General features: G+C 48.2%; 1 protein-coding gene across 1 annotated transcript; it reads left to right on the forward strand.

The window, feature by feature from the left end:
* Nucleotides 1-2,095: 2,095 nt before the first annotated feature.
* On the forward strand, nucleotides 2,096-23,376 carry PIGU (phosphatidylinositol glycan anchor biosynthesis class U). Its single transcript, XM_071759528.1, has 12 exons — nucleotides 2,096-2,507; nucleotides 4,040-4,104; nucleotides 5,298-5,357; nucleotides 5,942-6,004; nucleotides 7,489-7,598; nucleotides 9,226-9,326; nucleotides 11,190-11,287; nucleotides 13,388-13,542; nucleotides 14,017-14,160; nucleotides 15,679-15,803; nucleotides 17,601-17,743; nucleotides 21,829-23,376. Exons 1-12 carry the CDS (start codon nucleotides 2,378-2,380, stop codon nucleotides 21,940-21,942), a joined length of 1,308 nt encoding a protein of 435 aa, XP_071615629.1. The 5' UTR covers nucleotides 2,096-2,377; the 3' UTR covers nucleotides 21,943-23,376.
* Nucleotides 23,377-24,886: the final 1,510 nt, after the last annotated feature.

Below are 24,886 nucleotides of genomic sequence, written 5' to 3' on the forward strand. Positions count from 1 at the left end.
CTTTGATTATTAATCAGAGGATGTGCCAAGCCCATCAGCCCTGGGGCCATCAAGTCCCATGGCCAGGCAGTGCTCATGCTAATTGGAACTGAGTTTTACTTCATGCCAGCAGCTGGGGATTTGCCACATGATGGACAGAACACTGCAGCTTCCTTTAGTGATTCAGGGCCAGATTTGTTGTCCTGTGCCAGTGGATGGGTGAGTGGCAGACACCCCACAAAGCCAGCAGCTGAGCAGGTATTCTACCTCACCCCAGCAAGGGAGGGAGCCCAGCAGGAAACTCTCCCTGGGCCATCAAAGCTTGTTTTGCAGCACGAAGGGATTAATGCTGTTCCAAGGAGCTGTGGACTGGGTCCAGACACATCATTTACTATGTAAATCCAGCAGTCTCTCCAGTCCTGGGGACAGCACTTGCTGGGCCATCAGGATCCAGGTCCCAGAGGCATTCCACCTTTCTCCATTCCTGCAGGTGGGTACAAGTCTACACAACACCTCTGAAGCTGCAAAAACCCCAACTAAATGTTGGGACTTGGACACCACCTCGCTCTTTTAAATTACAAGCCCCATGCAGCCAGCAAATCCTCTTGGTTTTTTGCATGACAATATGTGTTGTCTTCACATATGAAGTGTGTGTTTTCATTTTGTCCCTCATTTTTTTACCATGATTTTTCCTTCCTTTTATCTCCAGCCCAGAGGAAGTGTTGTAAGGCTGCTTTTGTGAGTGTTTGTGTCTATGAGCTGTACAGGGACTTAGGGGTGTGGATGAGGAAACAAAGTTATCAGAAATCAGCAGGCAAGCACATGCTGGGGAGGTGGTTTGTGGAAGTCTCCCAAGAACTGGTAAGGTGCAGAGACTGATGGTCCTGCTGAAACCACACCACTGACAGTCTCAATTTGCAATCAGCCTGCTGCAACTGTACAGAGCCACCACCACTCACTGCCACCATCACCATCACCATCACCATCATCACTCACTGCCACCACCATCACCACCATCACCATCATCACTCACTGCCACCACCATCACCATCACCAGCACCAGCACCAGCACCACTCACTCCCATCACCACCACTGTTGGGAAACTGTCTGGAAGAAAGCAGACATGTGAGCAATCCTGACTCTTTAGCTTTAGCTGGAGTAAACTAAGGGCCTTGAGGCCCAGTTGCAAGGTTACTGAAAGATGAGCTACGGAAAAAAGATAAGGGAGCTGGCAACAGAAAAGAAGGATAACAGGATCATGATGTAGCCAGCAGAAGTTCTGTGAGAACAGGATTTGTGGCCAAGATAGAGCCACCTGCAAGAATTTTGTTATATAAACAAGAGCTCTATATAAAGTGGGTGTGAATTGTTAATAAACGACTTCACTTTAACCATATTGGTGACTACGTGTTGTCCTTAAGCCTCCGTGGATTTTCTACACACCACCATCACCACCATTACCACCACCACCAGCACCACCACCATCACCATCACCATCACCATCACCACTACCACCACCGTGGAACTGCCCAGAGCCCAAAGGGTGGTGGCTGCCACATGCTGGCAAAGGCCACAGGGCTATTGTACACCTGACAGAACAAAGAACAAAGAACAAAGAGGGACTTTCCACGCTCCTGCCCACAGTCACCGATCCCCCGGTTCCGAGTGTGCAGCCGGCTCAGCCTGCCGGGCTCTGCTCCAGCTGGGCAGCCCCGAACCTGGGGTGCAGAACCTCGGCTGATTCTGACCGGGCCGAGCGAGCAATCCCGAGGCACCGCCACAGCCTGGAGAAAGGGGCCAGGAGGAGCCTGAGGAGCCTCAGGACAGAGCCGCGCAGTGTCCGGCAGATGAGGAGGAGGAAGCCCTTGGCGCAGTCCCGCCAGGATTGGGCGCAGGGCCGACACCGCGGTTCTGGCTCCGAGGAGAGGCCGAGGCCCCGGGGATGTCTGCCCGGGACAGCTCCGCAGAGAAGCGGGGGAACGAGCAGCATGGTGCGGGATGGATGCGGGGAGCTGTGACCGGACCGAGGGAGCGGCTTGGCTGGGGCAGGCCCCGGCTCCGCTGCCCGCCCGGCGGGAGCACTGCTGACCGGAGAGGGGCAGCCTGGGGTTTACAACGGGACAGCCGCCCCGCAGCGCCAGCCGCCCCGAATCCCACACCCGCAGGCCCGGTTCGGTCTCTCCGGACCGGCCGCTCCCGCCCTCCCCCGGCGAGCCGAAAAAAGCAGCCTCACGGCTTCGCGTTCCGGCCAAGTTTGCTCCATCGCCCTCGCCGTAGCTCTCCGGCTCTGACGGGAGGCCGGCGGTGCAAGGCCTCTTGGGAGATGTAGTCTCCCCGAGCGGGCCGGTGCATTGGCGCCGCGTTCCCCGGCGGCGGCCGGGAACTACAGGCGCGAGGATGGCGGCTCCCTTGCTGCTGGTGATCCTGGTGGCCGTGACGGTCCGGGCCGTGCTCTACCGCTCCAGCCTCGCCGCCTTCATCTCCGAGCGGGTGGAGGTGGCGTCCCCGCTAAACGCCTGGAAGCGAGGTGAGGCCCGGGGCACCGCTCCCCCGGCGCGGCGGAACGGGCCGAGGCCCGCGGGGCTGGCGCTGAGGGGCCCGGGGCGGTGGCCGCCCGGGGCAGGGGATCCCCGGGGCGCAGCTGCGATTGGGCGGGGGCAGAGCCCGCGGGGAGAGGCCCCGGGGCTGGGGCTGCTCCCGGGCCCTTTGTGAAGGGACCGAGAGTGGGCGTTGGGCATCGGGAGCAGCCCCGGCGCTGCCTCACGGGGTGGAGGAGCCCGCACGGCCCCGAGCCCGGGCAGAGCTCTGCACCCGCGCGTCTGGTGCCCCACACGGGGTTAGCAACGCGGCTCAAATAATCTTCTGGGGCTAAGCAAGACAATTAAATCTATAATATTAAATATATTAATATCTATATTGTAAAATATATTAAATCAAGACAATTAAATCAATGTTCTGGGGCTATAATCAAGAAATTTAAAATCTATCTATAGCATCTGAGCTGCTGTGGAATCTTCATTTACTTTAAAGACAGCCCTGTGGGGAAATACTAGCTGGTTAGTAAAATGATGTAGTAAAACGGCAGTAAAATGATTTGCTGCTTTGGGGTGGAAAAGGGTGGCACAGAATAACAAAGGTCAGAAGCAGGAATGCATTTGGTCCAGTGTGCTGCACTTGACACTTTTAGTTTCAAAATAGGTCTCCCATAAATTTCCTTGCAGCAATGGATACTTTCTAACTACTGCCTTGGAGCTCCAAGGTGTGAGAGCAAGGAGCACAATTAGGATCATCTGGAATCTGGGCTGTCACCATCCAGGAACTTTGTGGCAGAGACAGAATCTGCTTCTGTAGCATCTCACGGAACCAAGAACCTGTCCCTGCTGACTGCACTCTCCTGCCTCAGCTCCCCAGGAACAACTGGACCCATTTCCAGAGCTTTTTCCACAAACCAGGGAAACCTGCCCAAACCAGGACACACTGTGTGCTCTGCTCAGTCCCCAGGGAACTTTTGGGCTCAGATGTGCTGTAATCACAGAGGATCTGAACTAAAGCTGCAGATTCTCAGGACATTTCAGCAATACATAAAGCTTTTAGCTTTGCCTTGTAATCTGTGTTAAATTCTACTTTTTTTTTATTTTATTGTGGTTTTAGACATTTCAGGTCTCTCTACATCTAATTAGTGAAAAAATCCAAAGTCCTGATTTGTCCTCATGTCCTCTTAGAATTAAGTATTTGTCCAGTGAAGATACCATGCATCATGTAACAGGTGACTTAAAATCAGTAAATATCATACATGTTACATACAGTTAGGTGTAAAACATTTCAGCTATGACATTTTTAACTGAAACAAATAAATAGATCACAACTAGGTCAGTTCTTCAGTGACTGAAGAAATGTGGATGGGAGAAGAAAATTATCAGTTCTGGCTGGTTGTTGGCTTTGTGAGACTTTGTCACCCATTCAGATGTCAACTGAATGGGAGCTTCTTATGAGCATGGGACCATTATGAGACTTTTCCCCCATTACAGGGTTCTAATGCAGGTGTTTTGTGTGTTTCAGTGGTTGAAGGATTAGCCCTGCTGGATTTAGGGGTCTCCCCATATTCTGGAGCTATTTTTCATGAGGTGGGTATGAACCCTTCATTTTAAATGTGAAAATCAAGTGACAGATTTCTCAGTGTTACTGCTCAGACTGGCAAAGGCTGGGGACCTGTCCTGTCCTAAAGAACTCAGAAAACCTGAAGTTCTGTAGTAGCCAGTCTGTACCAGGTAACACAGTGAGGAAACAGAGTAACTCATTGCTGTGCAGGTGAAAGACATCAGAATATTTATTGCTGCATAAGGAGAGTCTGAAATAGAGGAATATGTAATAAGTAAAATTCACATCCAGCTGTTCTGTCTGGGAGGGATTGTATCCCTGTGAGCCTGACAAAGTTTTACTGGAGAGCAGCATCTTGAGTTCCTGCATTTTCAGTAAGATTAACATCACCACATGCATGCAGTACATTTATTCCTCATCTTGAGAACACCTCCAAACACTTAACCTGTGGGTATTTGTCCCCTTGAGTGGAGTTATTGATATGAAGGCAATCTCATACATAGTGTTGCATTCTTTCTAGACCTCTGAAAATTTGTTTCTCTTTAGTAAATTCCCCTTCTTTGAATGTCATTTTCTCCTAGACTGTGAAATATTTTTCCTTGCATATTTTTCACAGTAAAGACTGAATTTACCCCATGTAAATATAGTGCTTCCAGATGAAGCTTTTCTGTCAAAGGAATAATACAGAAACATGCTCTTCTTATCCTAGAAGGGAAAAGCTGTGGGAGTAAGTGTGATAATTCTGTAGTCTTACTGCTTTATGTTTTATCATGCTTTCTTCTTTCTGCTTTATAAAAAAATTCACTAAGCAGCAGGCTCAACAGTGAAGCCAGCTGTTTAGGAAATAGTTTCAAAATTACCTGCAAACAACCTGGAAAAACAGATTGTCTAGAAAAAAAAACATTTCTAAGGCTGCTCTTTATGTGCTTTCTCTTGTAATTTTACCATTATAGCAGTGGAATTGAGAAGCTGCACTAGAATACAATTTTCAAAGTGGATGGTGTCTTTTATAAAGTGTATTGAGAACATTTCAAGGAAAAAGACCAGTGAGTGTGCTTTGATTAATCCCTTTAATTGCTGAAGTAAGACCAATGTGGACAAGGCTAAGGAAAATTGACATTCCCAGTCTCTTACAGGACTACTCCATTTTTCTCATCATATCACCAGGTGTTTTATCTGGGCAGTCTTTGACATGGTTTTCCCTTCTGCTCTCTTTTAGACCCCACTGATAATCTATCTCTTTCACTTCCTGATTGAATATGCAGAGTTGGTGTTCATGGTAAGTGCCCCTGTAAAGCTGCTCCTGGAAGCTCCACTCCTGCTGTGAAGTGCTGAGTTTGACTTTCCTTCTACTCCTCCAAGAATCAGGGACCTTTAGCCTCCTGTGATTCAGGTTCCTGCTGAGCTCACAGTTTCATCAGAAAGGCAGCTTTGCCTCTGCAAACCCCCACTGGGGCTTTTCCCCTGCTGTACATATCCAATTTTGTGAGTTCTTGGTTAGATAATTGTGTCACCACCAAGGGAAGGGGAATTGGCAGTTTGTGGCACTGTGCTCTAATTAAACCAGTGATTCTGCTCAAAATACTCTTTGCATATTTCTTTCCACAAACAATTTCTTTCCCCTAGTTCCCAGTTCTCTTTGTTTTGTAAGTATTAATAACTTTGATACAGCCCCAAGGTTAAGCAGCAGTGTGTGAGCACAGTGAATAAATCAGCAATCTGCTGTTTGTAAAGCTTGTTTTTAATTCTTGTGAGCTGAGGCAGATCAGAGTCTGGACTCAGCATGGCAGAACTATCCAATAGCTTGTTCTCCATTTGTTTATTTTGCTTACAGTCAGCCTGTCTGTGCTTTGCTTTTTTTAGATAACTGATGTACTAACTGCTGTTGCCCTTTACTTGGCCATTCAGGACTTCAACAAAGTTGTGGTAAGCTGACTTGTGAGTGTTACTGATCCTCTGCTCCCAGCCAGGGTAATTATCTTGTACCCAAAAAACCACATGCCAGAGCATGCAGTGTCACCAACCAGTCTGATCACATCTGGCTGATCATTAAACTTGGGCAGTATTTAAGTATTACAATAAGAAACAAATCCATGTCAGTAGCTGCCACACGTGACTGGAATGGTGATCACTGCTCACCTGGTGGAGACTCTGGAAGTCTGAAAGGAGAATAAAGAATCTGAGAAATTTGTGAGAATGCAATAGCCAGTGAAATGCAGATAAGTCCAGAGCCACAGTACACAGAAGGAAATGTGAGAGTATAGAATGTGGACTCCTAGAATGTGCACTGAAAATCTACCTGTAGTTATGTGGTAATTTGCAATATGTACAATTTCATTACTGGACTAAGGATTTGGCAAGACTTGAGCAATCCCTTTTCTTGCCTCTGCTCCTGCTTCAATCTTCCTGCACTTGGGAAGATGAGACTGGAGTGTTTTACCTTGAATGTGGTTTGTGTTTGCACATGGAATGACTTAATACACAGACTGGAAATGTGTAAAGCAAGGAATAAAGCATTCCAAGGACAAAGTGACAAATTATTCTAGTAATCAAGATTAAATTCTAGCATAAAATATAACTTGCTACTTACAAATCATGTGTATTTGGTGGTGAGTGATTCCTCCCATCTCTCTCTCCTAAGTAGCCCCAAGAACATTTTGTGTAAGCAGCCCCAGAGGGGCAGTGGTTCAGCATCTGCATGAGCAGGGAGGCTGCATCTTCTGTGTGGTCTCCCATCCAGATAATCTTCTTGTTCTTTGGTCTCTGACTGGAGGTTGAAGAAAAACTCATGATAGAACTGCAGATGTGTGAAAATCCTGCATGTGAGTTACTTTGCTTGTTGAGGATTTATTGCAAACTTCTCTCTTTCAACCTGACCATGTTCAGGAGTTTCTTGATTCAGATTTCTCTTTGGTCTCTGTGGAAAATATCATAGAACAAGATTCTATGAGAGGATCTAGAGAGAGATTTTGGGTCCCTGAAGGAGATTTGGCACAGAGGTCTCCATCTTCAAAACAGCAAAGACCCCCTGCTTCTGTGACTTGGTTTCTCAGGCCTGGTGTGTTGAGCAGTGAGTTTATGAAGTCAGCTTTTCCTCAGAGATCCAGAGAGGCTTTAGGAACCCTGAAAATACTACCCTCTAGTGTGGTGAATTCACTGTCACCTGTGTCAAGAGCTTGACACAGCCAGGGAGATTCAGATGAGCTGAGGTTCTCTGCTTTCCCCTTACTTCCACTTCAGTTCAGTCTATGTGGAAAGAGAGGGGATTTTTGTTCTGTTTGCACCTCACATAACACGAGTTTTGGTCCCCAACTGGGGCTCATGTGTGTTCCACAGTAACAGAAATCCTGAAGAACAAGAAAGATTTACTTTCCTCATCTGACAGTCTGTGGTCATTCTTCCTTTTTCAGTTCAAGAAGCAAAAGCTCCTGATAGAGCTGGATAAATATGCACCAGATGTGGCTGAACTCATCAGGACACCCATGGAAATGCACTATATCCCCCTCAAGGTAGCACTGTTGTAAGTATTGCTTCTTTCAGGCTGCAGCAGGCTGCTCTGACTCCTCATCTCCCTTTGGGTGTTTGTTGTCTGATTTAGGGCTTCAGCATTTGTTGAAGTTGTTCTTTTTTCTCCAGAAATTCTGATTTTCCTATTGTACATAAACCTCCCCCCCAGTGCTTGAATATTCAGTTTGAAAGTGAAAAGCAGATATTTTTCCAAAATCACTCAAGCCCCATAAGGCTCTTAATATTATAGCAAGAATGTTGTGTCTGCACAGATCACACTATCATTTATTTTGCCCTTAACCTAATGTCATCAAAACTGATGTTATGGTTCAGGTCTTTTTTCTGAAAAGTTAGGAGAATTTTTGAGCACTTGAGCAAAATGTCTGGTGAATATCACATCTTCAATATCCCAGAAGTGCTTAAAATAATTCAATTAGATTTTTAGGTTGTCATCTTAATAGCATCATGTCTTGAGGTAAAACTAAACATTCCTTTTTTTTCATTTTAGAAGGCTCAGTTAAAATAAATAATATACAAGCAAAATACTTGATGCCAAAGAATTTTATAGGGGGTTTGATGTGAAAAATTATTATCTGAATTATTCTGTGTCAAAGGTAGTTTTCCATTAGATAAGTTGTTATTTTTACTTATTTTTATATGAATTTTATAAAATGGTGAAAAATAGAGTCTGTAAACTGAAGACTGTTTTGTGTTTACCATTGTTGCACATGACCTCAGCAAGGAGGCATTAAGTTGTACCTGTTCTTTTGGAGCTTAATTCTCTGGAAACACAGAAAAAAGCCAGATTGGGACTTGGAGAAGTAAGAAAAATATTTATGTAAAGAGATAATCAGCAAATCATCAGTCTTGTCCACTCACTCTGATGACAGATTTGGTTGTTAGCAAGGCTGATCAATACATTATCTTGATTACTGTGTTGGCAATCCCTCAAATGGTTTTTCTGTACTTTTGAGATTATTGTAATTGTCATCTCCAAAAGGAGCTGGCATCCCTGACTGAAGGTAAAAGAGTTCAGAATTTGTTCTCTTTCCATAATTGCCATTAAAATAGGCCAGATTTTCATAGCTGGCAGGTTTTGTGCTCAGATGACATTGTGGTGAACATCAATGATGCTGTAGCAGGAGTGAGGAAGTGAATTTGGGTTGGGGGAAACTCCACTGATGTCTCAGGATTTTTTTTCCATCTTGCTGTCTTCTTATTTATTTTCCTTGCTCAGAGCCAGTGGATGTGAGTAGCAAAACCAGTTTAATTTGGACCCAAGGATCCTAGATCTGACTGAATAAATTCAGTGTTCCTGCAAAGCAAGGAACATTTTTCATAGTCAGTTTCTAGGATAAAACTTGTATTTTAGACACTTTCCTGACCATCTCCTTTTCTCCATTGTGCTCCTGGGGACCACTGGGTCCAAGGTTCAGTCCAGGGATCTGGTTTTTGCTCCAGACTAAAGCACCTGTTCAGCTGAATGACTTTGATGATAAGAGTATGTATTTATTTACATCAAATGTAAATAAAAAAAAAAATAACCCCAAAATGGCAAATTGTTCCTATTTCTCCTCTGAATGTCTGTTTAATTAGATGCTCTCTGCTTTGAATTTAACTCAAGCTTTGCTTTTTTTCAGCTATCTGTTAAACCCCTACACTGTGATGTCTTGTGTGGCAAAGTCCACCTGTGCCATCAACAATACTGTCATTGCATTCTTCATTTTAGCCACAATAAAAGGTAACACAGTGAACTAAAAACAATTCTTTATGTCCTATAAAATTAGAAAATGAGCAGAAATTAAATCAAGGTGGAACTTTATAAATACAGTTGCTGCAAAAATATCAGAAAGATCTCAGAAAGCTCTGCAAAGATCATCAGAAGCAGGGACTGGAGCAAGGTCAAAGTTCTACCTGAAATCACAAGAGATTAAGAGACTTTATAGTCAAGTTAAAGCTTACTTTCACCTCAGCATTCCCAGGAGTTCAATCTCTAAAAGCTGAGTCCTCTTCCTGAGTGGCCTTGAATGATTTTCTGTAGAAGAAGTGCATGTCTTAGAGTAGGAGGACAGAATGCTCTACTGCTCTTTCTTTTGTACATGAATATGCACTTGAAGTGTTACTGACAATTTATTTTCCAAGTGTAGCTTTGAACTTTTAATCAAAAACAAAGGTTGCCTGCAGCTGTGGTTTGGGTTTCACTCAGAGTTGTAACCTTGGTTTGAAATGAGCTTATTGGGCTTTGGGGAAGCAGAAGCAGTAGCTCATACTGGTACAGTTGTAGATTATGACAGAATAGCTGTTTCATGAATTTTGTGTGTAATGTCAGGTTTTCTCTTATGGCTCCCCAGTTCTAAAGTCTTTGGCATGTGTGATTTGTGCTAATCAGATAAGTTTTAGGAGTTCTCTGCTGGACTGGAAGGAAGGTTGGTCTGATTTCTTGTCTCCAGCAGTGCCCAGCCCCAACCATTGTGAAGAAAGTGATACAGCCTGGTTCTATTAGTGTTTCCAAAAGAAAGTTTTCCTCCAGTTATTGAATAATTTGAGGCAGGAGGGGTATTGATTTAAAAGCACTTGCAAAAATAAATAAATGGGGTCCAGTTAGTTAATCTGATTTTTAACTGTTCACTGATAGTGTAAGACTAGAGTGAAACAGATAAAACTAGAGTGGCTTCCCCTCTGTGTCCTCCCTGCTTGGGTGTGTGGCAGCCTCTAGGTTTTCAAGTGGGCAAAGAGGATCTCAGATTCTGAGCACAAATTCTTCAGATCTGTGCAGAACTGAACACTCAAAAGAGAGGACTGGGAGGTTCCTGTGCAGGAGAGTGTAGCTGAAGAATGAGAGAAGCTCATCACCAGCTAACCCTTTAATTTCTCTTTCACAAGGGGGAAGCAGAGAGAAGCTTAGCAAGTGTTTGAGTCAGGATTCCTGCTGCCCAAGCTGTATTTGTACAGATGATTTTCATCAAGTGCCATAAGACTGAAAGCTGCAACCAGGGTACTGCACTGGGTGCTTGTGTTTTTATTGTTTAACCTGGGACCTTTTGGACTCAATTTCTGGTAGCTGGGCAATGTGAGTACTCAGCACTTAGCTCAACCTGAGGCAGCCAAACAAAGCTTCCTCACTACAGGCATATTTTTAAGACCACCCAGAAAAGCTGTGCTAATCCTTTTTCTTTCACTTTTTGGTATCTTGTAAATCCAGGCTCGTGCCACTTCATTCCCTCAGATGCAGACTTGTCCTTGGTCCTTTGCAGAGGTTTGCTGGTGCTGAGGTTATCCAGCATGTCCTGTATGAGTTAACAGCTGTTTCATGTGGCTATGTCTGAAGCAAATGCATTTCCATGCATGAACAGCAGTCAGCATGGGCTGGGTACAGACTGAATTCCATGACCTCTGTATGTGAATGTCAGGAGCTGTGAACCCCCCCTCTGATCTTTCTTATGGGAAAATCATTCTGCATAAGGAAAAGACACATTCTGCTAAAAACACCTTTAATGTGAAGCCCTTGCAGAGGGTTGTGCATTTCTTCCCATTTGGATTTCTAGTCTGCAAGGCTGTTAAAATGGAATGTTCCTTACAAATGAGTTTTTATTTTCCTTTGCAGGTAGTGCCTTCCTCAGTGCTGTGTTCCTGGCCTTGGCAACATACCAGTCACTCTACCCTCTCACACTGTTTGCTCCAGCACTGCTTTACCTTCTACAGGTGGGTGATTCCTAACTGTTGGTACCTGTGTTCTTCTGGTAGCTGTGCAGGGACAATTCTTAGTTATTGAAAGGCCAGTTGGGCAAGTCCTGAGTTTCAGAAGAAGTGACACTCCTCAGGCCCTGGGAAGTTTGAGGCCTTAATGGGGTTGTACAGAGAGATGAGCAGAAAGTCACCTACAGAACTGGCTGGTGGTTAACTTGCCCCAAGTAAGTGTCATGTGAACAGTAACAAGGATATTAAACCTGGACAGTTTCCTTTACACTGCCATGGGTCCCTGAGCTGTGCTGGAATGAGGAGCTGCATGTTTGAATCACTCAGACTCAGAAATGCTGGAGTTTAAACAGCAGAAGGCATGTGCTTGTGACAGGGACAGGTTGTCCTTGGCCTCTCTTCCTCCCCAGGAAAAGAGCACCTGAACCCCAGCAGGGCTGACCCAGGTACCCAGTGCCTCAGCAGACAGAGACTGCTCCTGGCAGAACATCTGTGGGTAGGGGCAGGGCTCAGAGCTGAGACAGCTCTTTTCCAGGGAGCAGATCCTTGTTGTGCTTGCCTGACACTTCCCCTCATCTCTCTCTCACCTCCTGTGCTGATTTTGTTCTCAATGACTTTACTAAGAGTCCAGATTATGTTACATTAAATAAAAACTAATCATTTGCTGGTCTCACTCTGATGTGGCAGCAAGGCAGGGCTATGACCACTGCCAGAGGACTCTTCTCCCAGGGCACACATCACTTAGTGATAATTTTTATTATTTTTGCCATTCAGAAGGTCCTGTTGTGGGGTGTTTCACCAGCCTTTCTTGGTGGCTTCTCTCCTGTCTTCCTCATGATTTTTAGTGCTAATGACCTCCAGGTTCACTACAGCCTATTCTCAAATCTCTGAGCTTCAAAAGAGAGTCAAGAATCACTTCATTTTCCCTGACTATCTGACATTAATGTCTCCTGTTTTTTCACTATTATTACTCTTTGCAAGACAAGAACTTCTGCAGAGTCAGTGTTGTTTTTTCATTTTAGTAATTTTTAGGAGCATTTACTTCATATTTTGGATTTTGGCCTCCTTTGTTCTCATTTAAGGGCAGAGAAGTACAAGCACTGTGTTCACAAGCAACAAGTTCTTTGATATGCAAAAGCCTAGTTTGCAGCTCTGCAAGGAGATGATGCTGGTGTGTGTTCTTTTCTCCAGATTTGTAAATGAACTTTCCCTGCATTCTTTGTACAGAATGAAATAGCTTTTTTCCAGTACTTTCTAATATGTCCTGGCAAAAATCCCTGGTAAGCTTGCTGACATTATTCCAGCAAGTGGTGTCAGACACATCCTGACTGGGAAAGCAGAACATGCTTTACCCAGAGCCCCCCATCAGCTGGAGTTGGCTCTCAGCACATCTCTGGCCACTGTAAACTCTGGTACCAAATGGAAAAGCTCCAGAGCTGCAGAACTCTGAGCAATTTGCAAAGGTTTTTGCCACTGTGTGTGTGCTCTGTGTGTCTTTCCACATGCAGCCAGGGGACATCTTGGAGTGAGATCCCCATGGCATGTTAGGTGACAAGGGCTTGTGGGTGATACATCAGGACACGTGGCAGTGGCAGGACTGCAGCAGTTGTCCCTTTCTGAGGATGCAGCCTTTTAGAGGGGTTCTTCTGTGCTTAGGAAGCCTCTGGACATCCTTTCAGAGTTGGGAGTGCCAGCCCATGTGGTGGGGCCCTGCCATCCCAGGGGGCTGGGTGCTGGAGCAGGGCTCTTGCTCACCTGTTGCTGTGGTGAGCAGTGCAGTGTGGCCATCACCTGAGCTACCACTGTAGCCATCAGGTGTGTGTGGATCTTGCACCAAGTGCATGAGACTGGGCTCAGGAGAAGCACAAGGACCAGCTTAGCTGCTGTGTTTTCAAGCACAGCTCTGGCAATATGTGCCATGTCCGTGTCTTAATTGGCCAGAGGGAAGAACACCAAGGAAACTGTGCTTGGAAGATGCTCCTTCCAGTGCCATAGTGCCAGTGTCTGATGTTTCCTCTCATCGATTTCAAATGTTATGAACACTCAGGCTTTCTTGTGGCTTTCCACCTGATGAGGAGAATCTGTCTGCTTCTTTCTCATTTTCAGCGTCAGTTCATACCAATAAAACTGAAAAGTAAAAGCTTCTGGCTCTACAGCATGCAGTATGCATCCCTGTACCTGTGCAGCCTGGTGGTGATCATCTGCCTCTCCTTCTTCCTCCTCAACTCCTGGGATTTCATCCCATCTGTTTATGGGTTTATGTAAGTAGAAGCTTTCTTACTGTTTTTCTCTCTAGCCCCCCCGTTTCATCACACACAGCAGCCCCACTCCCTGTGCAAGGAGTGTGTGATCTGTCATTTTACAGGCAATGCAAGAAAAGAGTGTGTGGAGGAGAGCAGGCATTAGCCAACTGCTGTTAATTAAGCAACAGCTGGAATGGGAGAAGACAGGACATGTTTTCCACTGAGTTGGTTAGAAATTGATTTGATCCTCGAGCCACCACGGTTGTGAAATTTTTGCCTCTGCTTGGGAACAGTTTAAATCCTTCTGGAGGCACAGGGAAAGATTAATCCCTTTTCTTTCCAAGTTTTTACCCCTTTGGTTTCCCTTCCACAAATTTAAACTACAGGTTCTCCATCCAGTAGCACACAAAAATTTCATAATGTAACAGCAGCACAGCAGTGTAAGAACAACCATTTCAAAATGTTGCCTTGACTTTTCTTGTCAAATTTCAGCCTCTCTGTTCCGGACCTGACACCCAATATTGGCCTTTTCTGGTACTTCTTTGCAGAGATGTTTGAACACTTCAGTCTTTTCTTTGTTTGTGTGTTTCAAATCAATGTGTTCTTCTACACCATTCCCTTGGCTATAAAGCTGAAGTAAGTATCTTTTTATGCTATTTTTTTTAAGGTGAGTTGTCTGGTGGAAGTTTGTAAACCTGGTGACAGGTGTCTGAAAAAGGTTCATGTTTTTAAGCAGGGCCTATCTTCTTCATTTCCCAGAGTTTCAAATCTTTATTCCTCTTAGATGGAGTGAGGTGGGCTCTGCTACACAACAGATTTGTTACAAGCATCAAAAAAGAGTGCAGAAATTTAGGCTATAGAGGTGCCTGCTCCCTGACAGCATCAGCCAGTGTAGTCAGAAAGCAAGAACTTTTGGCCACACCTTCAAGTTATTGTTGTCAGGGGAAAAAGTGAAAGTTTGGGCACATTCCTAGCACATTGCTGTGAAAATGTTCCCCTTCTTTCTGATACAAACACCCATTAGTGTACCTGGATTCTCAGTGGGTTTTTCCTGTGTCCTGGGATGGATACAGACAGCATGACACACCAGAGGGATAACTGTGGGCTTTTCCAAATAACCTTCAGAGCTGAGGTGCTGATTGCTTTTTCTTGAGTAAGACAGAGCTGGGACAGAGCAGTGTGATGACCACGTGTACAAACATATGTTGAGTTGAGGCACAAGGTGTCTGTGGGATGTGGAGATGTGCAGCCCCTTCCCCTGATGCTCTGCAGCTCAGTCTATCCCATCCAGCACTCAGAGAGTTGTTTGAGGCAGCAGGGGTACAAGAGGCCTTTGTCCCACTCTACATTTGTGCCCTTGTTTCCAGTTTATAGACAACTGCATGGAATTCAACAAGGCCAAGTGCAAGGTCCTGTACCTGGGTTGAGGCAATTCCATGGACCAATAGAGGTTGAGAGGAGAATGGATTGAGGGCAGCCCTGAGGAGAAGGGCTTGGGGGGGATGGTGAACAAGAAGCTCAACATGAGCTTCCAGTGCAGTCCAGAAAGCCAACTGTGTCTTGAGCTGTACCAAAAGAAGCATGGCCAGCAGGTCAAGGGGGGTGATTCTCCCACCTGGAGCTCTGTGTCCAGTTCTGGTGCCCCCATCATCAGAAGGACACAGAGCTCCTGGAACATGTCCAGAGGAGAGCAAATAAATGAGCAGAGGACTGAGCACCTCCCTTATGAAGCCAGGCTGAGGGATTGGGGTTGTTCAGCCTGGAGAAGAGGAGGCTCCCAGGTGAGCTCAGAGCAACCTTCCAATATCTGAGGGGGCTACAAGAAAGCTGGGGGAGGGCTTTGGACACAGGGGGGGTAGGGAGAGGAGAAGGGAAATGGGTTAAAACTTGAAGAGGGGAGATTTAGGTTAGGGATTAGGAAAAAGTTCTTTTCTGTGAGGTTAGTGAGACACTAGAACAGGTTTCCCAAGGAAGCTGTGGTTTGCCCCTGGAAGTGTTGAAGGCCAGGTTGGATGGGGCTTGGAGCAACCTGGTCTAGTGGGAGGTGTCCCTGACCATGGCAGGAGGGTTGGAACAGGAGGATCATTAAGGTCCCTTCCAACCCAAACCATTCTATGATTCTCTGATCTTCTTCTTTGTGTCTTCTCCTCCTAGGGAACATCCTGTGTTCTTCATGTTTGTCCAGATTGCAATCATTTCTATCTTCAAGTCCTATCCCACTGTGGGAGACATTGCTCTGTATATGGCCTTCCTTCCAGTCTGGAGCCACCTGTACAGATGTAAGTTCTTTGTGTTTGATTCTTCCTTGTCTGGAATGGGGAAGGGTCTGTCCAGCATTGTCACCACTAAACCAAACAAGGCCATTGTCCACAGCTTCTTGTGGCCTCTTTGTCAGGAAGGAGGCTCTGTTTTTCTGGTGACAAAGTTTCTAATGTGTCTTTAGGACTAGGGATAAGGAGGGAATTTTTACTTGTCCCTTACCTTCCCCTTCTCTCCAAGTTGTTCTGAAGATAACCTTTTTGTAAGAAATTTCTACTGCCCTGCACAAGGGATGTGGCTTATTTAAAGTGCATCCATCCTTCAAATCCTCCCGTTTCAGGCTGTGTAATTTGAGCACTGTTCCTGGAATTGGTGAGTCCTCAGGCCTTAAAATCCTACACCTTGCAGCAGTTCTTTGTTTTGCATCTGGTTTTTGCATCTTTGTTTGCTTAAGCTAACTGAATTACTCCAAGTTAATTGCCCAGTTTTTCTTAAATGCTTCATAAAGAACTTCTTCAGCTCTTGAAATGACCTGAGAGCTTCCTGGTGATTTTTTGAAGTCTCTAGAACCTGCTGCACTGGGGAGATTTTGCAAGCTGTAGCCTGTTTGGTAGTGCTGAGTTTTTCTTGGTGTTTCTGCTCTGACCAGCCCTGCCAGATTGTCCAGGGCTTTTCCCTCAGTTTTCCCTAACCCAGGCCAAGTGTGTTTGTGGACATCAGGCCTGCCTGGTGTTAGGAGACAGAATCAGGAGTCCAGACACTTGGAGACCATCTGCTCTGTTAGTTTCAGACTAAGGAAAGCTGAGGCCAAAGCAGCTGTGGCAGCACAGAGTAGGAATCCCTGAGCACATCACAGCCCCAGCAGCTGCTGCACTTCTGGGAAATCCTGATTCAGCACAGGTCAAGTGCAGATAAGAGAACTGTGACCAGTGGAAGGGTCATCTGCCACGTGCTGCTGCCCTACAGGGAGTGAGTAGAGCTACTGAACAAGAAGTTTAAAGAGATGGGTGTGTGGATGTGACAGGGCTTTTCAAATGTCAGGGAGCTCCTGCAGCTGCAGAATGTTTCAGAGTCTTTCAGTTGCCCTCAGAGACATTGGCTGAGCTCCAGCTAAGCCAAACAACACAAGTGCCAGGATGAGCTATAGCACTGCTGCCCAAGGACAGGCATAAGTAGCTCACAGGTAACACAAATCTCTTCTGTCCTTGTAGTTCCTTGTTCTTTTAGACAAAGCTGTGCTTGGTTTTTGTCCACCAGACACATACTCACCCAGATTAATGGATTCTGGCCATAATTGCACCTCCCAAAGTCAAATGTTTATCAACAGCTTTAGCCTATGTAAGTTTCCTCCTTTTTTGGTGGTTTCATTTCCTTACCACCTCCTGAGAAGGTTTCTGTTTTCCTATGGCCCAGGGGTGTGATGTTTTCCTTTGTTGTCAGCTTGACAAGGCTAGGAAAGTGTGCTCTGCTCCCTGAAGTGTGGTGTGGGTGGAAAGGCCCTCTCAAAGCTGCTTGTTACTGTAGTGTAGACAAAGCCACAGTCCTCTGAAGAAGAGTGTTTGGAAGCAGGATTGCTACAAATGAGTATTTTACACCCAAACAAAGGAAGAAATATTTATTTTAAAGGGAAGTGTAGTGGATTTCTTACAAATGCTAGCCAGGAAATTATTAAAGTAAACTGTGAAAAGATTATTGGAGAGAACTACGTGTTGGCAAGTGCCTCTGCTCTGCTGCACACACCCCAGAAGCCATTGCTGGTTGCATGAACATGGCTGCTCAATAATGCATCATTTTAACAGCTTGGTTTTCTTTTGCAGTCCTTCGGAACATCTTCATCCTGTCCTGTGTGCTCATTGTCTGCTCCCTCCTCTTCCCCGTCCTCTGGCATCTGTGGATTTATGCAGGAAGTGCCAACTCCAATTTTTATTATGCCATCACGCTGACTTTCAACATAGGGCAGGTTAGTAGAGTGAGGCCAAAAAGGCTGCAGAGTGAGGAGGTCACTGCTTCAGGTGTCCTCTCAGCAGCAGGGATTCCTGCAGCTGTTGCCTGGCTCGTTGCCTGGTGCAGCTTCCTGCCTCTCCTTGCTGTACCAGAACCTGCCTGGTCCTCACCTTCTGGCCCAATCCTGTGTCTCTGCAGAGGGACCTGGACAGGTGGGAGAGTTGGGATGATCCCAAGGGGATGAGGTTCAACATTCCAAGTGCCGGGTCCTGCACTTTGGCCACAACAACCCCATGGGGAGCTCCAGGCTGGGCACAGAGTGGCAGAAAGGGACCTGGGAGTCTGGATTGCCAGGAAGCTGAAGAGGAGCCAGCAGTGTGCCCAGGTGGCCAAGAAGGCCAATGGCATCCTGGGCTGGCTCAGGAACAGCGTGGCCAGCAGGTCCAGGGAAGGGATTCTGCCCCTGTGCTCAGCCCTGGGGAGGCTACAGCTTGAGTCCTGTGTCCAGTTCTGGGCCCTTCAGCTCAGGAAGGAGATTGAGGTGCTGGAGCAGGTCCAGAGAAGAGCAAGGAGGCTGGGAAGGGATCCAGCACAAGTCCTGTGAGGAAGGGCTGAGGGAGCTGGGGGTGTTGAGGCTGGAGAAGAGGAGGCTCAGGGGAGACCTCATCACTCTCTCCAACTCCCTGAAAGGAGGTTGGAGCCAGGGGGAATTGGGCTCTGCTCTATCAGTCAGACAAGAGGGCATGGGCTTAAGTTCTGCCAGGGGAGGTTTAGGTTGGATATTAGGAAAAATTTCTTTCCAGAGAGGGTGATCAGGCATTAGAATGGGCTGCCCAGGGAGGGGGTGGATTCTCCATCCCTGGAGGTTTTTAAGAAGAGACTGAATGTGGCATCAGTGCCATGGGCTGGGAACCACGGGGGGAGTGGATCAAGGGTTGGACTTGAGGATCTCTGAGGTCCTTTCCAACCCAGATGATTCTGTGATTCTGTAATGGGACAGAGGTCTTGCAGGATTTGAGTCCAGCTGAGCTGCACTGCAAGTTACATGATCTATTGCTTGATAGCAGGGAAAAAGCATCTCTGTAAGAGCACGTGGATGGAGAAGGTGAGTTAAGAGGAAAAGACCGTGGGGCAGCAACAGTGGAGCCAAACAACAGGAAATCAATGGAGCAGGGTTGAGTTGGAGGCCTGGAACCAGCAGTGTCCCCAGGGGTCAATACTCAGTCTGGTCTTGTTCAACATATTCATCAATGACCTGGATGAGAGGACAGAGTGTGTGCTCAGCAAGCTTGCTGATGATACAAAACTGGGAGGGGTGGATGACACTCCAGAGGGCTGTGCTGCCACCCAGCATCATCTGGACAGGCTGGAGAGCTGGGAAAAGAACCTCATGAGGTTCAACAAGGACAAGTGTAGGGTTCTGCAGCTGGGGAAGAACCTCAGGCACCAATATAGGTTAGGAGTGGACTTTCTGGAAAGCAGTGCTGAGGAGAAGGATCTGGGGGTCCTGATAGTGATTATCCATGAGCCAGCAGTGTGTCCCTGATGCCAGGAAGGCCAAGGGAATCCCGGGGTGCAGAAAGAAGAGTGTAGCCAGGAGGTCATTCTGCCCCTCTGCTCTGCCCTGGGGAGGCCACAGCTGGAATACTGCATCCAGTGCTGGGCCCCCCAGTTCAAGAGGGACAGGGAGTGACTGGAGAGAGTCCAGAGGAGGGTGGCAAAGATGACTGGGGGATTGGAGCTTCTCTCCTGTGAGGAAAGGCTGAGAAAGCTGAGACTCTTGAGCTTGGAGAAGAGAAGGGTGAGGGGAGACCTTGCTAATGTCTGCAAGTGTCTAAAGGGTGGGTGCAAGGAAGATGGAGCCAGACTCTTCCCAGTAGTTGCCAGGGACAGGATGAGGGGCAATGGGCACAAGCTGGGACATAGGAAGTTCCACAGAAACATGAGGAAGAACTTCTTTACTGTGAGGGTGCCAAGGCACTGGCACAGGCTGCCCAGGGAGGTTGTGGAGTCCCCTTCTCTGGAGACATTCAAACCCCTCCTGGATGCAGTCCTGGGTAATGTGCTCCAGCTGATCCTGCTGTAGTGGGAGAGTTGGACTGGATCACCTCTAGAGGTCCCTTCCAACTCTGATGAAATGTGATTCTTGGATAACTGCCCATACTCAGGGATATGGCACCAATTTTTCTGGGCATTTTACCTCACTGAAAGGTAGGGAGGTGGGCACGGGCAGGGTCCCAGTCACACCAGGGTTTGCTCTCCCTGCTTCTGCAAAGACCATTGTGTGGACATGGCTCACTAGCTCAGGGAAAACAGAGCTTAGCAGCTTTGAAGGGTGGGATCCAATGTACAGTTTCTACAATGTTTTTAAAGTCTTTCCTCTGTGCTATTTCTGGTGTCCCTAAGCCCCAGCAGTTTCACATGTGGATGAGCAGAATGTTCATTTCATGTTGAAGCTGCCTTTATTTCAAATGTACCTCAGCTGTTTACCTTTGTCTGCTTCTCCTAAAACTTGAGGAACAGTTTTTCCAGGGGCTGAAAATCACCTGCTTGGGCTCTCCTACCCCCTTGATAACAGGAGACAAACTCCTGTCCTGTAAAAGCAAAAAGAGGCTCCAGGCAGTGAGTGGGGTGAGAGGGAGTGTGGAAATACCACTGGGAAGCACTTAGAGCAAATGGGGACAGGTTTGTTAACTCTTGAACCACATCTTGCTGTGGAATGAAAGGAACAGTTAAACTATTTTCTGATGACAGGTGTTGGTATTCTAAGAGAATTTTATTTCCTTCCAGAGAAAGTCAGACCAGGTCCTGCAAGGTCTTCTGCAGACAAAGCAAAAATTTGCTTTCTGGTTACCTTGTGAGGAAGAATTTTTTCCATCCATGATGATTCACAAGTCAGTTTAGCCACAGAGCTGAGCAGGGTGAGCAGACAGCCCAAGCGTGGCTGTTTGCACTCTGCCTGGGCACCTCTGCCCTTCTCTCTCTGTTCTCCTTCACACTTTCTCCTCTGATCTCAGCAGTCTGCAGCCTGTTTCTCTTTTCCCCAGTCCTCCATATCCTCTTGTCCTGCTCCTGAGCCCTTTCCACAGCAGATGTGGTTGAGTTGCCCAGGTGGCTCTGGCTGGCAGCCCAGCTCTCCCTCCTGCCATCCCTGGACTCTCCCTGGGGCGGATTCCCCAGGACATGGATGACCCCACAGTGGGGAAAGCAACTCTTGAAGTGGCACCTGGACATGAGGACAATAAGTGCTAGCTTGGTCTGGCACTGAACAGGGTTTCCACTGTGGTTATAGGATACTGTTCCCAGGGGGAGCCAGTGTTCCTGGGGAAGGGTCACGCTACCAGAGGCTACAGGAGCCATGGCACTGCTGAGGCTCCTACCTGCAGGGTCAGGGGGGTGTCCAGCTCCATTCAGGGGGCACAACAGCACAGGGCAGGAAGGAGATGCAGAAGTGCTGGGGGGAAGAAGTTCTTTCAGCTGGTGTTGCTCCTGGGCATTATTGTGCTGTGAGGTTACAGCCTTGACATTTCAGCTCTTCACCTCTCTGCCTGGTAAGTTATTATTTTGTTAAACAACTAAAGCTTCTGTTTGCTAAGGTTGATCTGGAGAGCTGTGGGATTCCTTCTGCTGCCTGCAAGCTTCTTACCCTCTCAGTAGAATCAGCAGTTGAGAAACAGTCATCACAACTGAGAAGTGGTTCATAGCAGTCAGGAGGCTTTCAGCGTTTGGGTTGAGCTGCATGACAGCTCTTGGCATGGAAGGAGTCCTGTGGGTGAGGCTAAGATGGTCTAAAGCTGTGGCACAGATGGACCTGCCCTTGGCCTGTATTTTGGCCCGTTTGTGGAGCTACTGTCTCCTTAGCAGAGGTGCCTGTGAGAATACACCAGAAGTGCAAAAAAATCCATTGGTTTAGGACTCCCTTGGCTTAGTGCTGCAAGGCAGTGGAGAAGCAGCATCAGAGGAGCACAGCATTTCCTCGTGCAAAGCGTGAGGAGCAGCCTAAGAACCTCTTGAACCCCCTCAGGGTCCCTCACAAGCACATCCCCTTTTATTCCTCTTTCTGAAGCCCCACTGATCTGTCTGAACATCTCACTTCTGCAGATCCTGCTCGTCTCGGATTATTTCTACGCCTTTCTCCGGCGGGAGTACTACCTCACCCATGGACTGCATTTGACAAGGCAGGATGGGACAGAGCCCATGCTCGTTTTGAAATAAGGATTGTGCTCTGCATTCTCTGGGACATGGACCACTCTAAGGAATGTGCAAAGCTTGGGGTGTGTGGGGTGGGTGAGGAAGATTCCCTGAATAAGATCCGACTTTGGAAATGGTACCTACTGCAAGAAAGGGCTGAGGTTCTTCTGGGAATACCCTACTGAGCTGTGGGGTCGGTGCAGAGACACTAAGAACAGCCAGTAGGAGCTGCAGTGCCTCCCCTGGAGCATCTCCCTTCTTTCCTCAGCTCTGCTTTTCACTGCGACCTCAGCCATCATCTCTGGGCAGTCCAGTAGGAACTGGAGAAAGGGCTTGAGCTAAAAGCAGGGCTGAATCTCTGGCCCAGAATGAGCTCAGACCATAAACTCTTTACTATCACTGCTGCTTGGAGGTGTTTGCTTCTTCTGGAATTTGCCCCTTCACTGCTTTGCCCAGGCATGGTCCTGCTTGGCACAAGGCAGTCTCTGGGTGCCTGGTGCCTGAGCCCTGGGTGCAGGTGCCATTTCATGGTTCTGCTGTTACAGGATCTGAAAAAAATCAGTGTGCTCAGGCACGGTGGGTGCTTGTGAAACAAATGGTGACCAAGAAGGGCAATTGAAGCTGTTGCCACTGGTAACAGTCTTGGAGCTGAAACAGTAAGAACTGGAACTGGGACGAAAGCAGGAGCTGGTGGTAGTGGTGAACTGCTGTGTCCCACTGGAGCAACACAGACACTTCCATGTCAGAAGCTGCACAGAGGTATTACAGGGTCTCAGAAGAAGGAACATTGGTGTGGAGATAGATTCCCACTGCTCCTTGAGTCTGTGGGGTAACAAAGCCTGGGCTCAGACTGTACCCTTGGGATTGCTTGGGGCAGCAGCCTGGGTGTGGAAGGAGCAGGATGACTGCCTGGGCTGGGGACCAGGAGGTGTCAGTATCTCCCCTTGAAGGCCCCAAGCTAAATCCAGATGAAACTTCAACTGCTGCTGTTGTGGAGTTGTTGGGTTCCAGTTGCTCCCCAGCTGCTTCACACGGGGACAGTGCCCTCTGGTACCCGGGGGCTGTGCCTGGGCTCACTGCTCCCCGCTCTGCTCAGCCCTGCTCCCCTCCCAGCTGCTGCTGACCCCACCGATGTCACCCACGTTGGCAAAGCCACCAGCCTGGCTTTTTTTCCCAGGAAAACTCCGAAGAGCTGGGACTATCACAACACCGAAACTAAACTGCACTGTGTTCAGAGCGACAGAGCCCGAGGTGCCCAGGCAGTTGTGTAAACAGCTCTTTCTTTTTTTTTTTTGGACAATTAAAACTTTACGTTTGCCTTACTGCACTGCTCTTAGCGCTTTGGGGGGGGTGGTTCAGCCCAGCCCAGCTCCCGGGCCGGGGGTGGGCACCGAGGCGGGGCCGCTCGGGGTTGCGGGGCATGGCCGGGAGCAAAATAAACCGGGACTTTTAAACACCTCTGATGTGCTCTGTGTGTGGGAAGGGGGCGAGGATGGGGGGGCTGAGGGTGACCGGGAGCTCTGAGAGGCACCGAGAGGAAGAGGGGTCTTGAGGGGACTCAAAAGCAAAGGAGGGAGGGGAATGGATCAGGGGGCCCGGGGGATTGCAAAAAAAAAAAAAAAAAAAAGCAAATGCGGTTCTGGGGAACACTCAAACACTGGTTTGGCAGCTTCAACCCCCCCGGCAGTGTAAAGGAGAACTTAACCTGAGGGGGGGTGGCTGGGGGCTCTGCAGGTCACAGCCTCCCTCTTCCTCCGAAGTAGAAATTCTTTGGGATGATGCTGCTGGGAGGAGCAGCTCAGCTTTGTTCCTGTGGCTCTGCCCGGGGCCACCCCCTGCCCATCCTCCCCCGGGCTGGGTCTCCCCAGGGAGCAGGTCCCAAAGCGGGGCTCAAAAGTGGTTCCGAGGAGGGAGAATGGTGTGAACACTGATGAGGAGCGAGGGGCTGGGACAGTGACAAGGACAAGGGGCAAGCGCATGGGGAAGAACAGGGAAAAGAAAAGCACAAAGGGACTGAAGGGTAAAGGAGGGAATGGGGCGTGATGCAGGGACAGTGCGGTGATAGGGACGGGGACATCAGGGGTATGGGAAGGGAGGGGGGTCAAGGGCATGGAGGGTGCAGGGACACAGCCACGGGCAGGTGGATGGAAGGGGCTGTACTGAGGCTGGGGCAGAAGCAAGTGCAGGAACAGGGATGGTGATGGCCCCATGGCCTCAGGCAGGGATTGTATGCCCTGTCCTGGCTCCTCAGCAGTAGGTGGCTACCAGGGGAGGCTCTGGGGCCACTGGGATCTCCTGGCCTATCCAGGCACCCATGCCAGACACCAGGAACCCCCCACCTCCCCCTGTTATCCTCGGGCCACCATCAGTTCCTGGTGGGGACAGTGGCACTGGGACAGGCAGGACTGATAGGGCTGCAATGGGCCCGGTGATGGGGATGAGGAGCACCCCAAGGAATGCTGGAAATGGGGCCACCATGCAGGGAGGGCACACAATAACTCGTGTTGCTATAAATGGGACCTTGTTGTGGTTGTCCCACAGGCTCATGGCCATGCCAGGTGGGTTGGTTTTTTGTTTGTTTTTTTTCCTTTGGAGGGAGGGGCATCAGTAGGAAGGGGACACCCTGGGGCACTGCAGCCCCTCCCTGGTTCGCAGGGGGTCAGGGGCTGCCTGGGACAGGGTTTGACCCCTCCTGCAGCCCCCAGCGCAGGACATCAGCCTGGGCTGTCCCTCCCAGTGCCACCATGGCCACCAGGCAGGTGCTGGCAGTTGCCACAGCCATTGCTACAGTTGTGCTGCAGAGACCAGCACCAACACCAGCACCAGCTCCCAGAACAAGGGCTGCCTGGGAAGGGGAGGGGGGGACTGCCCTGTGGCCCCCAGGATCCCTGGCTCTCCAGCCATGGAGAAGCAGGGACATGGAAGGAAGGGACAGCCACTGCCACCAGGATGGAGAGGGACACAGCCC

Source organism: Heliangelus exortis, chromosome 16 (assembly GCF_036169615.1).
Source record: "Heliangelus exortis chromosome 16, bHelExo1.hap1, whole genome shotgun sequence".
Classification (NCBI taxonomy): domain Eukaryota; kingdom Metazoa; phylum Chordata; class Aves; order Apodiformes; family Trochilidae; genus Heliangelus; species Heliangelus exortis.

Coding starts and splice junctions, on each gene's coding strand:
- PIGU (XM_071759528.1), top strand. CDS start 2,378: ATGGCGGCTCCCTTGCTGCTGGTGATCCTGGTGGCCGTGACGGTCCGG. Junction 4,105..5,297: donor CTGGAGCTATTTTTCATGAG/GTGGGTATGAAC, acceptor GCTCTCTTTTAG/ACCCCACTGATAATCTATCT. Junction 5,358..5,941: donor ATGCAGAGTTGGTGTTCATG/GTAAGTGCCCCT, acceptor TGCTTTTTTTAG/ATAACTGATGTACTAACTGC.